The following is a 16,774-nucleotide window of genomic DNA, read 5'->3' as shown; positions in this document are numbered from 1 at the left end:
TGCTCTGTTTTGATTTATAAACCACATAGGTTTTCCTTATGATGAATGTTACAACATAGCCCAACCGTACATATATTTTTGATTAACTGGGAAGCTACAGACACTTGTTTTGTACAGAAATATCTTTGAGTTATTATAGTTTGAATATTATGGAGTTATTAATATACATTTTCCAGTGTCTATAATTTGTCTCTGATTACTCTACGAATCGATAATGGAATGTATAACCTTATACATTGCATCAATGACTATTTCAATATTTAATCGTACAATTGCTGAAATTATATAAATATAGGTAATGTTGAATCATTCGTTAAAGGGACTTGGACACGATTTCACTTAAAATTTTCAAATTTTGTTTTTCCATTTTCAATGTTTATACTAATAAATATAGAAGTTTATAATATTATGTCAAAATTTGAAACTCAAATATCAAGTTATAAGCAAGATACAGAGTTCATAATTCTTTGTTTTGTAAACAAAGCTCGAATATTGTCATTTTTACATATGTGTTGTATTGGTGTAAGTTTTAATCAAATGTAACTTTCTTTTGTTGATAATAGTATTTATGAAGATATTGAATTAGTTTAAATTGTTTTTTATACGTCGTTTTGTCTAAGAAATGGTAAAATTCTACATTACATTTTTTGTAAACAACTATAAGACTCGAGCTTTGTTTACATAACTATCAATTCTTACCTCTGTATCTCGCTTGTAACTTGACTTTAACATTTAATATTTTGGTCAATCATTTAAAATGCACAAGTAAACCATTTTATACATAAAAAATTGTAAAAAAAATATTGATCTCAAATCGTGTCCAAGTCCCTTTAAATAATATGTAGTGATCAACTACTGAAAGAATGATTCCTTGTTTATCAAAACAGATTATAGTTACATAAACATCAGTTTCATTCTCATTTTATTTCATATCTGAACATTATATAAATAGTGCCTGTTTGGGAGGGTAACTGTTGAAATTGACACCCCAAGAAAACCATTGTCAACCGACGCGAAGCTTCCCAAACAGGCACTTTTTATCTTATTATACTAAATGTCTTACTTTTAAAGAAAATTTTACTGCTTTTATACAGAAATGAAGTGAATTCTTCGGCGAACCGTACGCGCATAATTTACGCGCGTACAATAATTGGTTGTGTTACCCGTTGCCAAGTGTGTTGCTAACGCTGAGAGTGATAGAACGGATTACCAACTGCGTCTGAAAACAATCAGATTTCAGTATTTAACATGAAAGTATAATAATGTCATATGGCAAACCCTTAAATTACTTTAGACAAAACAAGAGTCAAATTGTTTAAATTTTTTAACTTGACAAAATTTAACTGAAACATCACTGTTTATATGCCACGAATATTATAAGTAATCTTATCAAGGCTGTTTGTGTTTCGTCTTTTTGTCCTTGTTTTGACAAGGTCATCTGAATTTAAAGCGAAAAAAATGTGTTTGTTTGGTTACATGAACGTTCACTGCGCATGTGCAAGTGTAAACGGAAAGTTTATCATCTGAGTTTCACACCTAGTCTCTTTGCATTGTTTAATAATGCAAACTAAGCCGTCGCTCACGATGAAACTCACATTATAACTTTATCATGTTAAAACATATAAAAAATATCAATTTTGTTGTGGGCGACAGCTGCAGAGACATTTTCTCTTCAAAAAAACTATCAGAAAATGTGCCTTTTTAAACCATTTTTTAAGTAATTCTTAGAAATGTGCCAAAATGTTGAAGTCATAATCATTCTTTGAAACCAGGGGCTCGTATCATAAAGGGTACTTAAGTCTAAGACAGTGCTTAAGTAGGACTTATGTACATTCTTAGACTTAAGTCCGTAACTAGAAGAGTGCTTAGCTAGGGCAATTTACCCAAAACTTAGGCGGCCGGTAGAGGTGACTTAAGTATGTCTTAATATTGTTTTCACACATTTAGAAGACTTATTGTTAATTATTTCAAATCAATATATAATTACAGAGTATTAATCACATTATGATATTTACACAGAATGAATATCATAATACTCATCAAAATAAAATTTTTGATTTGATTGATATGAATATTAACAGTGGTCGTAATGATCTGTAACATTTTCCGTAAACCAGTAATATGCAAGTGGACTGCTAAATAGGTTGCAAACACGTAATGGTCGGTTTACAATAAGTAACTGCATATATAAACTCGCCAAACTTGAGAAATTATAAAAGGATGTTTGAAGACAGAAAAACCCTCAGCGATTTTAATGACGACGATTGCCTCATTTCAATATATCGACTTAGTGAAGATATTATACCCAGAAAATATGAATTGTCTGATTGGTGAGGTAAGATGTAGAACAAAAGATAAAAAGAAATCCACTATATAATTATATCAAGTTCTTACGGCCTCGCGATATTACCCCACAGGCAGTCTTTGAGAACGACTAAAATAGTGAATATTCGTCAAAACAGAAGCAACACCAATAACCTGAATATATTGCCCGAGATCCATCGCTTTGAGTTATGTTTAAAATTTTAGGTACAAACGTATATATACTCATGCCACCTTGAATCTTGTGTATGTACATTTACATCTACCCCCATCTAATATCAAAGATGTCTTGCAAGTGTATCTATAAAAATATGATTTTATTACCAATACCTTGAAATTTGGTAAAAAAAAATGAAAAATAAGTTTATACTTTTTACATAAACATGACTTAGCTAAGACACTGCTAAGTTTGCTTTATGTTACGGTATAAAACATACTTAAGTATGACTTATGTAGGTCCTAAGATTCCGCCTAAGTCCTACTTATGACCCTACTTAAGTCAAAATCTTAGCATGCTTTATGTTACGAGCCCCAGATTAGTACATAACTTGGCATTTCATATACACACATGTTCAAGATAGTATATGTGTTTTTTCATGAGATTTAAACAACCTTTGAACTTTACTGCTAAAATTAAAAGAAACTGTATCTTCTTCTTCTTTGACTGCTACAAAAGCTGCCGTAACCACAAGACCCTTTTTCCTTTTTTGTCAAGCTTTTTGATAAGTTTAGCCCCCCTTCCAACTTTCAATTTGCTTTGTGAAGTTTAAAAACTGCAAATTACGTTAACTATCAAGGAGTTCATCCTGACGACGCGATGAAAACAGAGTGCTCTGGTTGTGTTTATATACAAGAACTTACCAAAATAATGTTTCATAAGACTTTTATTCCACCACCAGTAAGCATCCTTATTCACCATGTTCACTATTTTCAATTTCGATTCATAAGGCTAGTGTTTGTTTTATAAATCATCAACAACTGTTCCTCGTTCGAGTCAATTCAAACTAAAGAGCATTCGCAACTTTGTGTATGTCAACAAACTTGATTATTCAAATTTTCTGATCAGTATTTCCATTTAATCAAATAAGCTCCAAGAAAAATTATTTAGAGCTAAAAAATTATTTGAAGGTTTATTTCAGTGAAACTTTACATTAAAACAGTTAGATTTATCTCAGAAATGACGTACTAAATTGTATTGCGCAAGGTCACAATAACTGCATAACACAACGTTGCATCATCGTTTTTAATCTTTGAGAAAAATCAATTTAGGTCATATAAGGGACTGTCTCAAAAGCTTCATAATATAAATCAAATTGTATGAGATAAATAGAACATCTATAATTGTGTGATTTTATATTTGCTTTATCCAACTTGTTGAAATGGTTATATTCGCTTGGCAAGCCTCGCGAATATATACACCATTTCAGCTCGTTGGATAAAGCAAATATAAAATCACACAATATAGATATCCTCTATATATTGTAGGTACGGATATATATATATATATATATATATATATATATATATATATATATATATATAACACTGTCCTGAATAAGTTCATACTATTAATATATATTTGATATATCTTTATTTGTTATATATTAAATTTACAAAAAAGAATAAATGCATATATCACAGTTCGGCTGGTAACATAAATTTAAAAAAAAAAAAAAACAATTTTGCATACGTAATTATGCATTGTACATATGACTGAAAATATTCGACAATCTCACTTTGTAAAAAGTACATTTCAACACCCCATTTGTAAATATCACTGGTGACGTTTTTGAATGTTGATGTTTCTGTGAACAGAATTCAATATTATAATGCAAATGACTAGTTGAGATAATGAAACATCGTGTTTTCATTGTGTCGATGTATAAAGCAAAGGCTATTCTATAAAACCTCTGTTTCATACGACATCTAATTTACTTTAAATAGAAATATTGAAAAAAAAAAAACATCAATATTGTAAACAGGGTAAATGGGTTCTGAGTTTTCTCTCCTAATTCGCTTCTCGTAAAGCCTCCTCGACTTTGTCCCTGTTTTCGGACAACCATCTATCAAACGTCAGTGCGTGAGGATTTAACTTTCTAGTTAATTTAATGTCCCTCACTGCCTGTCCACTTTGATAAAATTCAAACATTGCCGCTAAATCTTTCGAGCCTGGAAATTGAAATTTTTCCATATCTTTGATTCTAATCTGCAATGAAGAAATGAAATCAAAAGTAAATAATCCTTATAAATATTGAGCAATTGTATTGTAAAGAAACAAAATTGTGTCATTATATAACTTGTTTGCCCAATGACGACCATTTCAAGGAAGCACATTCAAACTGACTGACTTGCTCATATATGTTGCTGTTCAGGGCATGAAAATACTCGAAAAATCTTAAGTTCATCTTTAAAGTGCACCCATTTTATCTATGGTCAATTTCTTTTTCAGTCTGGTCTACGCACCTTTGGATCGGTAAATTTTCGATTGTCGAAATGTCGATTAAAAGTATCGACAATGTTTTCCATGGACAAAGACTCCACGGACAAATTCAGCGTTTTGCCGTAATACTGACGAGGTCGCCTTAGAATGGATGCAACGATTTCACCTACATCTTCCACTGACATTACGTCAAGCTCGGAGCCTTCTAGAGGTAAGGCTACAAGCAAACAATAGATGCTTTACCACATGGCCTTGGTAATTTCGATAGGTATACTTGTGAATAAGTCATAAAAGAAAAGTAAAACACATAGTCTAATAGTTTTTTTTTAAAATAACTTAGGTCCTAGATTTTAATATCAATTATAATATCAATGCAATTACATGTACATCATTTCAACTGTATATTATATCCATAGATATAGATGTACTTTATCGTATGTAGAACAACATGTTTCATACAAATACTGATATACTAAATTATTTGTTTTTGCTTTAAGAACATGTTGTTAAAAATTAATAAGAATAAAACCACTAACCCACGGCGTAAACCGCGTGTTTTAGCTTGTGCGGCTTGAAGACTGAATAAAAGTTTTCCAACCAAAAGGGGAGACGTAAGATTGTAAAATTTATACCTGAAAATACAAAATTAAGTTTTCATTAACAGATCTAGAAAAAAATGTGTTAATCATCAAAATAATATGGAAGAGATGTGGCATATGCCCCTGAAAATTATGTGTTATTTACAACAATGTTCAACATTTCACTGAATCCAATGTTAATTACAATAATTATCTTTCTTGCGAACAAATTGTGACAAAAAAAAAACTAATTATAAAAAGGTCAAAAAATGTTTGAGTCATGTTAGTAATATACTGAAACTGAAAAAAATCTACTACTTATATAGTCAAATAATAGATTTGAAGATGAAATAAAGGACAAAGTCAGTATATTGTTATGAAAAGAATAGTAAAGATTAGCTCTACATGGTAATTATAGTTTATGCTACATAACTTGAATACGATCGATACAACTTTTAATGAAAAGGATATAGACATTGCACTAAGTGTAAGGTCGATATGCATTTCTATGATGTAGATATCATTTTCCGATTTATTAAAGAAAGGTAAACATTGTTCATTTTCATTCTTTACGATAAAGAAAATCGATGTTGTAATTCTTTTTTTAAATCTCATTCAGCTTGAATAACTGATTTTAGTAACTCAAATGAATTCGCAAAGTATAATGTAGCATCTTATACAAAGCAAACCAATGGAGACTTTTTAAAATTCAACATTAAATATATTTTTCATTATATGTTTTATAGAAAGAACAAAGAAAAATTTAAACGTATACACATGCAAGGTTCAAATTAAATGTAATTACATCTACAACAAGTATTCATGGTAAAGTTGTTGTCACTAGAAGTAAAATGTCTAATAATACTGTATTTGGGGAAAAGTATATTACACATGTAAATTGTGCGGTAAAACAGATGATAACGTTGACTCTAGTGAACATGTATGGATAAGGTCAGTATTAATACATGAGAACATGGATTTAGTCCTATAAAAACACGAGGTGCCGCGTGCGTTTACCTGTTGTGTTACCTGAAACATACCACAAATCCAATTACTACAGGTAAATCTTTTTTTTCACAATGTAAATCTCATTTTCACCAATTTCACTTTAAACATGTAAAATTACTATGCAACGTTTGGAAAAAATGAACATAGTTAAAAATAGACTGGCAAATATCAACGCTCTTTATCATAAATTTGTCTTGATATTTATTTTTAAATCAAGGAAAATGGATGGAGGAAGGGGGGGGGTGTTACGACACTCCACACAGACAGTATTTTGCTGCAGTTTTTGTGCTGAGGAAACGCATATTATTGCATGCCAGTGAGCCGTTGACAGGATGGAATCCACAGTGTTTTATAAGCACCCTTGGAATGAAGCTATTCTTCACACGGACGTCAAAGAAAACAATCAACATTTGTAACGTATATTAAATTTGGCTGTATCCGCAGTAAGAGTTTTGTCTAAAGAACTTTTAAAGCAGTTATTTGTGTCGATCTATTTTTACTTATTCAGGTAATTTAATGGTTTTCCTACAAAAAAAGTTTCTGTACAAAAAACTCTGATAACTATTACAGCAAATAGTAGTATATAGGATTTAATGTTTAAAATTATTTTTTTTTCTCATGTGACAGCAACCAGGGAGTAGTTATTACATGTAGGAACGGGAAAACAGTGTGCATGTTAGTTTTTTTCCCCTGCAAGTGCGTTCACAAAAATTTACATATCCACAGGACTTCAATCAAATTGCCAAAACTAGTAATCATAGTAAAAATAGTAACGTAAATCTTCGGGGGGAAACCATAATACAGTGCCATTCTTCAAACAAGTGTTGGGATTGCAGGAATTAATACAGCAAGTTTCAAAACGTTTTGCGACAGTATTTTCAAGAATTGCTAAATATTACTTTGGAACGTGAAGTTAATCAGACTCGACTGCACACTTACCAACTAACTGTACTGTTAAGAACATTTCATTTAATTTTATTTCATTCATCAGTGGATAAAAATTTAAAAAAAAATATTTTTACTGTTCCTGGTATTGAATATATGTTCTTATTATTTTGTCAAAAATTTCCACCAAATTTTACCCCCTGACAACTTTTATCAAGTCAAAGGATTTCTGAGTGACATTTAGTACATGAACTTCAAGGCAAATTTTCACTTACCAACTAGATTCTCTGTTAAAACAGATAGTTAAGATTTTTATATGATAAAGCATTTCGTTTCAATCCTTATTTTGTATCCAAAAGGAATAAAAAAAACGCAAAGGGAATTCAATCATTTGCTGATACATGTACACAACTACTGATGGCTTAAAAAAAAAATATTGTCATTTATTCAACAAACGCTAAAACCGAAAGAAAAGAATTTCTACTCTCACTCCACTCTTACTAGCATAATTATATAGTAAAGCTATACTAATAAACTCCAAAGCATTATCATGATTAATCTGCAGGTATATTCACCGTAATTTTGCAAAAACACGGTACCAACAAACACTCCTACAAAAAGCAAGCAAAGCCAAATGTCGACGGTGTTGCATGCACGTGAACGGTTGTCAAACATACTAAAGAAATGTATAACTGCGCATGCTCTACTTCAATATCTGACATGTTGTTTAAGGTGGCTGGATGGTCGCTGTGATTTTTTAACTATATAAGTCTTCTTAAGAGGAAGAGCACCGAATAAAGATATCGAATACAGTGAAATCATTAAAATTCGTGGGAACCAATTTTCGTGGATTGCTTAAATTTTACAGATTCATAGGATGTAATACCGTCGTGTACTACCTTACTTATACAAAAGGAAATATGACCTTATAATCCTAATTTATTAATTCATGGAGGATGATAATTCGTGGATGAGAGGTACCAACGAATTCCGCGAAAATTGAGCCACCCCGAAATATAATGATTCCACAATAGACATGATTCAAATTTAAAGATAAAATACTGAAGAATCATTTTTATTCGTGGGGGTCAATGTTCGTTGGTAGTCAAAATTGTCATGGTTCGTGTGGGGACGTTATTTCGTTGGTAACAAGTTCTATTTCGTAAATAAATATTAAACATAAGCTTGTATATACGTTTGTGGGGATGTGAATTCGAGGTCAAGGGTTATCCACGAAAGCCACGAACATTGGTCCCCCACGAATAATGATGATTACACAGTATGTGTTTTTTTCTTTATAAAAATGTTAAGTCTAGAGCTCAGCAAATCATTTCGAACAATTAAGCAGATCTGCTGGGTAAGCTGTTGATCACCCAGCCTCTTTAAAACATGTAATGAAAAATATTAATCCTTATACATGCACATGACAGTGTTTGTTCAAGACTAACCATTGAAATATGAATTGATGTTCTTGAAATATTCGCTTTTATCTTTTGGCATTAAAGATCATTGTATAGTTTATACCAGTCCTGTTAATTTGAATTGATATGAATCTTAAAGAAGTATGTTTACTTGAATCTTAAGGGTATTCTACATTGACAAACATATTCAAAGCTGAAAACATTTACGTTATTATTAATATAAGCAGTATCAACAGCTACAAACGTTGTTAGATAGAACAGATATACAAAACCCAGTTCCAGGGAATGCAGTATATATAGATATATATTTCATAATTATATTAATATAACTACTTTCAAATAATTATATTAATATACTTATAATCACTTGTAAGTAGAATATCTGAGCTACAGAGTGTACTCGAGAATATAGTAATAAAGTATACATTTTTGAAATGTACAGGTATATAAAAGCACAGTCTCCTTTCTCATTACCTATATCATTTGTTGTTATCTCTGTTTTGGGAAAAATAAATAAAAGTTTTGGTAAACAGGTTAAATCATTGGGTCATTTGACCTTTACGGTAAAATAAAAGTGAAACATATATTGGTGTTTTGTAGCCATGCAGTAACTGGCAAATGATAACTTGCTTACATGGCAATGTCCTAGTATCAAATAATGACTATCCATACTTCATAAAAATATCGGAAAATTTTAGAACTTTTGGACCAATAACATATTTATTATTTTACCTTTACATAAATTAATCTATCTTTTATCATGAAATAAGTTGATCAAGTAATAGATTATAATCAATATATATAATATGCACTGTATATCCAACACGGTTTTAAGGATTATTCCCCTTGTGTTAATGACTTAGCCTAGATCATAACGACTGTTAAAATTAATATTGTACTTCAATTTGTCCATTACGTGTTTGTTTTTGCAACACTAAATTGCGCATGCATTGCAACTCAAAGTAGCAGTATACGTTGTTAATTTTTTTTATGTATCAAATCTAGGACTACTTCAAAACAAGTTGTTGCGTGGAACATAACAGAAGCGTGACTAACAAAGACAAAATTATACAACTCAATTTTGGCTTGTATTAAATTGGGATGACAATTTCTCAAAGTCAAAAAAAACCAGAGATAAAATCATGCAAAAAATAAACGAATGGAGGATGACAATGCGTTTTCTTAACTACTTACATGATACTCGTTCGCGCGATTCCAACATTGGATCAACTTTTGAAATATGCAAAAGGTCGTCTTGTTTTCTCAAGGTAAAACAAATGAATTTGGAGCTCTGTCTAGTGTTATGAAAGTCTGTTGACAGACACGCCCATTATTATTTTTTTTACCACGTTAATTATCAATATTTACTGTACAAATTCAATACAATCAATACAGCAAAAGTTTACGTCCATCGCCAGCAATTCTATTCCGCCAAAACGAACATTTTGCAACTAAGAAAACGCTAAATACGCCACCTCGCGGATGTGACCTTGGATACTGTCATCCTTTCACAGGCAGAGTCTAACACTCGAACCAACAGGATCACTTACCCGGCAGCGAGTTATTTATACCCGTCACGTCCACGGAAGGGTTGTCTTTAGAAAGCAGTAAGCAGAATGGAAATAACAGTTATGATCAAAGAGAGGAATTTTGGCCACAAAGCACTTCCGTACCTAATGTGATACGATATCGATAACTAAAACCCGTAAATGATATGTTTTCTAAATAGGGGGAAAACTGTTGAATCTTAATTCATTTTACCTATTTGAATTTTAAATGGACAGAAAGCTACGTTATTCCCTAGAACAAGTTAACCGTCAATTTAGCCTTGTAAAACTGTACAGCTCTGTATTTCATTCAAATGTTTGTTATGTTTTCGCTCAATGAACAAAAATATTCTCAAATAACGATTATTAGGACAATGTCAATAATGTGAAAACTTTTCAAATGCAGTATAACAATCGAAAGACAAGCACCTTTCATCGCGCCACCATACATGTACTTACCCACTTCGCGGATGTATTCTTCAATGGCGGACTTTGAGTCGAGATGGCTACATTCTTTTCCAATTATCTTTTTGACGTTTTCTGAACCATTAAAAATGATGTGCTTGACCCCGCACTGAATGGCAGCATCAATGGCGTTCAGGCCCTAAAACGGATATTTAATATCAAAACACATGTTTATTAATTAAGATTTCTAAGTACTGCATAAGCATTACCCGTTTCCTACGGTTGCCTTCAAGTAAAGTTGAGAGATATCAAATATGTTTTCTGAAAGACATTCAGCTAGAGTTATCAAGCTCTATTATTAATGTACAATAACATGTACTAGGATTTATTGGGCTCCTATAGAAATCTCCCCACATTAGGCTATAATTTGAATTTTAATAGTTTCAAAGGCTGGTGCGCAAATTTCATTTAAAAAAAAATAAATAAATGTCTGCATGTGTGTCTTTTGATTTGTTAACAAAGATTTGTATTAATTTTCTAATTAAAAAAGAATGAAAACTGGAAAATGAAATATGTCTGTAGATTATACAGGAATAGATGTAATAGTTAATTGTGATTTTTTGAAATACCTTAATAATAATAAAAACTGTTACATATTATATAAATAGTGCCTGTTTGGGAGGGTGACAGTTGAAATTGACACCCCGAGAAAACCATTGTCAACCGACGCGAAGCGGAGGTTGACAATGGTTTTCGAGGGGTGTCAATTTCAACTGTTATCCTCCCAAACAGGCACTATTTATTTTGTTATACTGAATGTCTTTTTTAAAATGTTTAAGAAAATTTTACTGCTTTTATATAGGAATAACGTGAATTCTACAGCGAACCGTACGCGCATAATTTTCGCGCATGTAACATTTTTTAATGTTACCCGTTGCTAAGTGCGTTGCTTACGCTGAGGGTAATAGCAAATATTATTAACTGCGTCTTAACCAATCAGATTTCAGTATTTAACATGAAAGTATAACAATAAAAATCATCGATAAAACGTCCGATTAAGAAGTATCTGTTACATATTGGCAAACTTTGGTCCATCATAAACGAGCCTCAAAGCATAAAATCTTTATATATCAAACACTTCACCGACTGTACGTTAATTACCGCGCATGCTATGTGTTGTAAAAATCTTCTACTGTTTGTATTAATTAATGTAATTACTTCTCATCTAGATTGATTGCTATTTTAATGAATATTAAATTACGCCTGTCAGTTGTGCAGTCTGTTTCTATTTTGCAGGATAGCGTCCTGCAGACTATTATACACAGTGCGTGAATTATTGATGCAGTACTGAGGTCGACAGCTCTATGCAATCACGATTTTCTACGGCATTGTCTGGATAATAGATTACGTGAAGCAGAACCGAGACAGCCGATTGTTGAATCAATGCTAGAGTATTGCTTCACTTTTTAAAAATTAATCAAATCAGAATTTAGAGACTTGGACAAAAAGGTAAAATAGATACAGATAACCGAGGTTTAATACAGTGTTTTCTTATCTATATATCTAAATGAAAGATTCTTATAGGACAAAGACCAATATAAGCCCAAATTGATGAATATTTATAATGCGAGAACATTGAGTTCTCGTCAGGAGCATTATACCTTAATGACCTCCTTTTCTTTGTTTTTTTCCTCCCAATAATGGGTCGTCAAGAACATGATGTCAGCGCCCTCTAGTGCCTTCTCCAAGCTCTTGGTTTCACCGAGATCAGCGTTAACAATTACAGCTCCTGTAATATAATAGAAAACAAGTTTTGTGTTGTGATTGCGAAATATAATAAAATTTTGCTTTGACAATTTAAGAAATAGATTAAGCCTTTGATAGGATAATACTTTTATCTTCGATAGCGTTTAAAATATCTAAATAAATAAATTTATAAAGATACATGTACATGTATGCTTAAATAAAAACAGGATTGTTGTGAGAATTGTTTTCAAAGTGTTTCATTTTTAAAAGCATCAATTTCAAGACTAAATTCCAAAAAAAAAAAAACCAAACTTAATAATCTTTCCGATGATGTACTATGATGATGTATCTATTAAATTTCTTCACATCGGAAGACCTTTAAGAAAAGTCTCATACCATGCTCGGCAAGCTCCCGAGCTTTTTCACCAGACGATCTCCTCGTAACACATCGGACTTTATATAAGAAAGGTTCTTGGAGTAGCCGGCGGGCTATAGCACCCCCTAGTAGTCCCGTGGAACCAAACACAACCACAGTTCGAGGACCATCGGAGGCGTCAAAGCTAGAACCACAGCCCATTCTGTCAATGAAATAGAACTCACGTTCACTCAAGAAAAAAAAAACCCTCAATAAACAAAATAGAAACCTTACTGACGAATGAGGTGGTTGTGTCAGGAAATATAAAAATGAATTGAACCGACAGATTCTATTCTCTCTTCAATAATGTGCACTAAGTTCTACTTAGAATTTTTGAATGCCAGTAATGACAATTGCCGCGAACAGTAATTAATTTTATACCTGGGACATAGTCTTAAAATCAAGCAGAAAATGTTACAAATTTATCCTTACACAATATATTGAATAAGACAATGATTACTTGGTTTTTGTAGCATATAAAAAAGGGGGGAAATTAAAAACAACAAACAAAAACCAACAAAATATGCTAAATTCTTTTGTATGACCAATGCAACATTTTAAATATGATTCATATGGAACAATGCCGAGTTAGAAAAAAAATGGCTTGTATTGAAAAAAAAAGATAAATGTTTAATTTGTCAAAGGACATATTGGTAATTAGAGTCGAGGCACCATTGTCTGTCATACAGTTTAAACTTGAGATGAACATCTCTTTAATCTATCCATGTGTGTATTTGATTGTGTTGGTCAATTTAAACTAGATCTTGAGGCTCAAAAAATCATCAGGTCTAATCGAATGAAAATTTGGTAATGCATTGGGTTTAAATGTACTATATATTGACATATTATTTGCTTTGTGTGCGTTTCATTAAGTTTGTGTCCAGCTTTGAGTAGGATTAGGTTTAATCCTAAGCCGATGGTAAGAACAAGTGATTTCCGAATTCATCAAAGGTCAAAAACAAAATTCATTCACGTCAACCGCAGAAAGAGAATCTTTTTTTCTTTCGTACGGTAATTATTTTAAGCATACAAGACAACTTATACTACTACTTAATGAACATGCAATACCAGCAATCTCTCCATAAATAAATTTAGCGCAGTTTAAAAATACATCTGATTTTATTTTGTTACTCTAAGGCACGCGGCTCTATATAAATAGTCACCATTACCGGTATTTTGAGTTAACTACAGGGAACAGACATCCTGATTGCTTTCTCAGTGGTACTATTTTTAAGATACAATGTACATGTCCCGGTACTATACATTTTTTAAATTAATAAAATGTGTGTCTCTCGAATCAGACGGTCACTGACAGTAATGTTTTGGGACTCTTGGTAGTCCCCCCGCAGACCTAACGCGTTACTTTCACTTCGATGTTTACATCTGTTGTAACTTACTAATGGCAACAAGCATAAAATGTTGAAGAAAATCAATGAGACCTGCAGACTCACCTTATAAAAATCAATCCGGCATTTATCCAATTCCCTTATATAGTTTTATAAATTCAGTCATGATGAACAGTAAAGCATTTCCCAATGTCGAAGTATTTAACGGTAAAGACACAAGGTGTATTGTTGTTTAATAGGTTTTTGATTACAATCTTCTGGCCCATCGGTTATTCACCGTCCATGTTGGAATTTTAGAGTTATCGTTCCTGACTTTCAGGCTCCAGTGAGCTTCAAAGAGGTTTGTTTGATATATTGCTATGAGATATTAAATGCCACCCCCTAAACAACGACCTAAGGAGGTACACTGTACATGTCTTTACATTGATTACAATGGGAATTTAAAGTTCTGTCCGGGGCTGAAGGTCAGATCGGTCAATTAATGGATATTTGACTGGACGAATATTTATGTATATCTATCTACATAGTTTCTATTTAAAATGTTGCAATTGGACGGTGATTTATTTAATCATGAAATCACGCTTTAGAAAAAAATGTATTCTCAAGGTACTCTTCATGCACGTAAATTTAAACTAATATATTTGTTCTCTATTCAAAGACTTGCCGTAACACAAAAAGATCGTGTATCGGATATTATACGCTGTAGTTAACCTTTAGGAAATATTAATAAGGGCTAATCATTTTTGATTACTTGTTGAAATTATTTAAAAGACAGTTTTTGATAAAGTCATTGACTATCCAAATACTTTTGGCGATAGACAGTCTTGGTGTGTTATACTAGACTAAGTATACATAGAAGCAAATAAACGTACAATCAGATTTAGATTACGAGAGATATTTTTTGTCATTAAACAACAACCATCTAATTATAATCTTTATTACTGCATTTTTTCCATTTTCTTTTTTTTTTTTATAAACTTTAAAGATTTGAAACAATAAATCGTATGAAAATGTTTACTCCTTTTGAAGAAATCCTACATTTAATTTATTAAAAGTTGCCTTTATCGTAAATGAAATAAATCGTAAAATGTGTATCAAATGACTTAATTTGCTTACGCAGTATATTAAAGGAACTTTATAAATTTTACATTTACAACACAATCGCTTGTTTGTATAAAGAACACCGATTCAATCAATATATATTAGTAACTACTTAAAACCAATGCAACACTAAATATATTTAAGTGCATCTGCACTTAGAGACTTACCTATACTTCTCTGATGGATCCTTTCTGAACCAATCCAGTCTGAACATTACACATTCTTCAGTTTACATTATACATCACACAAAAAACACTTTTTGTTCACACAATAAACAATTGAAAAAAATCGCTCCCTTACTTTCAAGAACTTCTCCATACCACTCTTTAACATTGCATAATAACTTAGCAGTCAATATTTCAAGCTCTGAACATATATTTAGACATAATTTCCATTGATTACATGTAGATACAAACACGTCTGGGTCTCATCGGTATTCGGGTTTGTAGCCGAATTCCACCACTTCCATTCGTGTATCGATTTCAGCACAGAGGCTATTTCAAAATTATGAATTCGAATTTGTCAACTGGTCAACGCCACTGCAACATGTACAATTGTAAGTTCCAGAGTGTTTACATTTCGTCAAATATTTGAACGTTAAGAGGCAATGATAAAACAGACTTTATTCCGAGAAAGAAAAAAAGACCATGTCGTACTTCATTTGCAGTTGTGGCTTAGGTCTGTCTACACGTTTTTTTTCTATGTTATTGATTCATTGAAGCCCATTGAATGGAACAAGTCGTTGTGTGAAAAAATCTTCTATTAATACAATGTTAATTGTGTAGGGCAAATATTTGAGAAATTTGGCAGCTGTTCGAAAGACTGATTGAATTATCCACAATATTTCCATTGAAATATTCTGGTTATTTTCCTTTTAAGGCGTTATTCTGATTTCCATATAGATACCTGTATGTGTTCAACCGTCAATTTCCTTTAACTTGAAAATGTTTTCTTTATACTACTACAAGAATTGGACAAACAGCTATGATTGTTAAGTTTTGAACGGCACTAGGGATTCTCTCTAGAACTATATCTGTAGTTCGCAAAACGAAAGGAATATTGTTGTTGGAGGTGTATGGGTGAGATGCGCTAGGCTGTATTTTAAACAAAGTCTATATGTGCACAAATAATTGCCGTACTTTTCTTTTTCCTTTAGTGGTTGATCGAGACAAGGTGTACATGTGATGAACAGTTTATTTAAATGAATATAGAATTTTTTCAATGGGTGGCAATGTAGCTCTCTGGTTGTTCCAATTTTTTCAGACTAGTGAGCTACAGATCTGCAGCACGGAGTAGAGAAAACATTTACAATCTCCTTTTTGTTTTTAAAAATGCATTGTCTCTGGTCTGGGCGAGACTCAATTATTATATTTCTCTTTTTGTTCAGACGTCGCACACCAAAATCTATATCTGACAAGATTTGCATAGTAGTTTCAAAAGTATACATTCAATATAAAATTATATTATATTAACATAGACGGTAGACGATTGTCAACGCACAACGACCAACTGCTAATACTTTGATTCAGGAAACCTACGAAATCTTTTTACGTTGATGAT

The 16,774-nt window shown here is 31.9% G+C and overlaps 1 protein-coding gene across 7 annotated transcripts; it reads right to left on the bottom strand.

Moving 5' to 3' along the window:
* Nucleotides 1-3,896: 3,896 nt before the first annotated feature.
* Nucleotides 3,897-15,909, bottom strand: LOC128173854 (nmrA-like family domain-containing protein 1). 7 transcript variants are annotated; one of them, XM_052839540.1, is made up of 9 exons: nucleotides 15,382-15,909; nucleotides 12,749-12,930; nucleotides 12,268-12,395; nucleotides 10,661-10,805; nucleotides 10,205-10,249; nucleotides 7,809-7,844; nucleotides 5,299-5,394; nucleotides 4,786-4,979; nucleotides 3,897-4,528 (listed from the first exon to the last, which is right to left on the bottom strand). In XM_052839540.1, the coding sequence occupies exons 1-9, from the start codon at nucleotides 15,426-15,428 to the stop codon at nucleotides 4,331-4,333; spliced, it is 1,071 nt and encodes a 356-aa protein (XP_052695500.1). In that variant the 5' UTR covers nucleotides 15,429-15,909; the 3' UTR covers nucleotides 3,897-4,330. The 7 variants fall into 7 exon arrangements, with proteins under 7 accessions (XP_052695500.1, XP_052695514.1, XP_052695516.1 ...); XM_052839554.1 differs by lacking the exons at nucleotides 7,809-7,844; nucleotides 10,205-10,249 and adding exons at nucleotides 6,358-6,369; nucleotides 9,129-9,149 and having other exon boundaries at nucleotides 15,382-15,907; XM_052839556.1 differs by lacking the exons at nucleotides 7,809-7,844; nucleotides 10,205-10,249 and adding exons at nucleotides 6,358-6,369; nucleotides 7,288-7,299 and having other exon boundaries at nucleotides 15,382-15,907.
* Between the last annotated feature and the right edge of the window lie 865 nt (nucleotides 15,910-16,774).

The sequence above is a fragment of the Crassostrea angulata genome, chromosome 1 (assembly GCF_025612915.1).
Source record: "Crassostrea angulata isolate pt1a10 chromosome 1, ASM2561291v2, whole genome shotgun sequence".
Classification (NCBI taxonomy): domain Eukaryota; kingdom Metazoa; phylum Mollusca; class Bivalvia; order Ostreida; family Ostreidae; genus Magallana; species Magallana angulata.
The sequence above is the reverse complement of the archived record's forward strand: the minus strand, read 5'-3'. Positions and strand labels throughout refer to the sequence as shown.

Coding starts and splice junctions, on each gene's coding strand:
- LOC128173854 (XM_052839540.1), bottom strand. CDS start 15,428: ATGTTCAGACTGGATTGGTTCAGAAAGGATCCATCAGAGAAGTATAG. Junction 7,845..10,204: donor TATAAATAACTCGCTGCCGG/GTAAGTGATCCT, acceptor TGCTTTTTGTAG/GAGTGTTTGTTGGTACCGTG. Junction 5,395..7,808: donor CGTGTTTTTGCAAAATTACG/GTGAATATACCT, acceptor TTGTATTTTCAG/GTATAAATTTTACAATCTTA.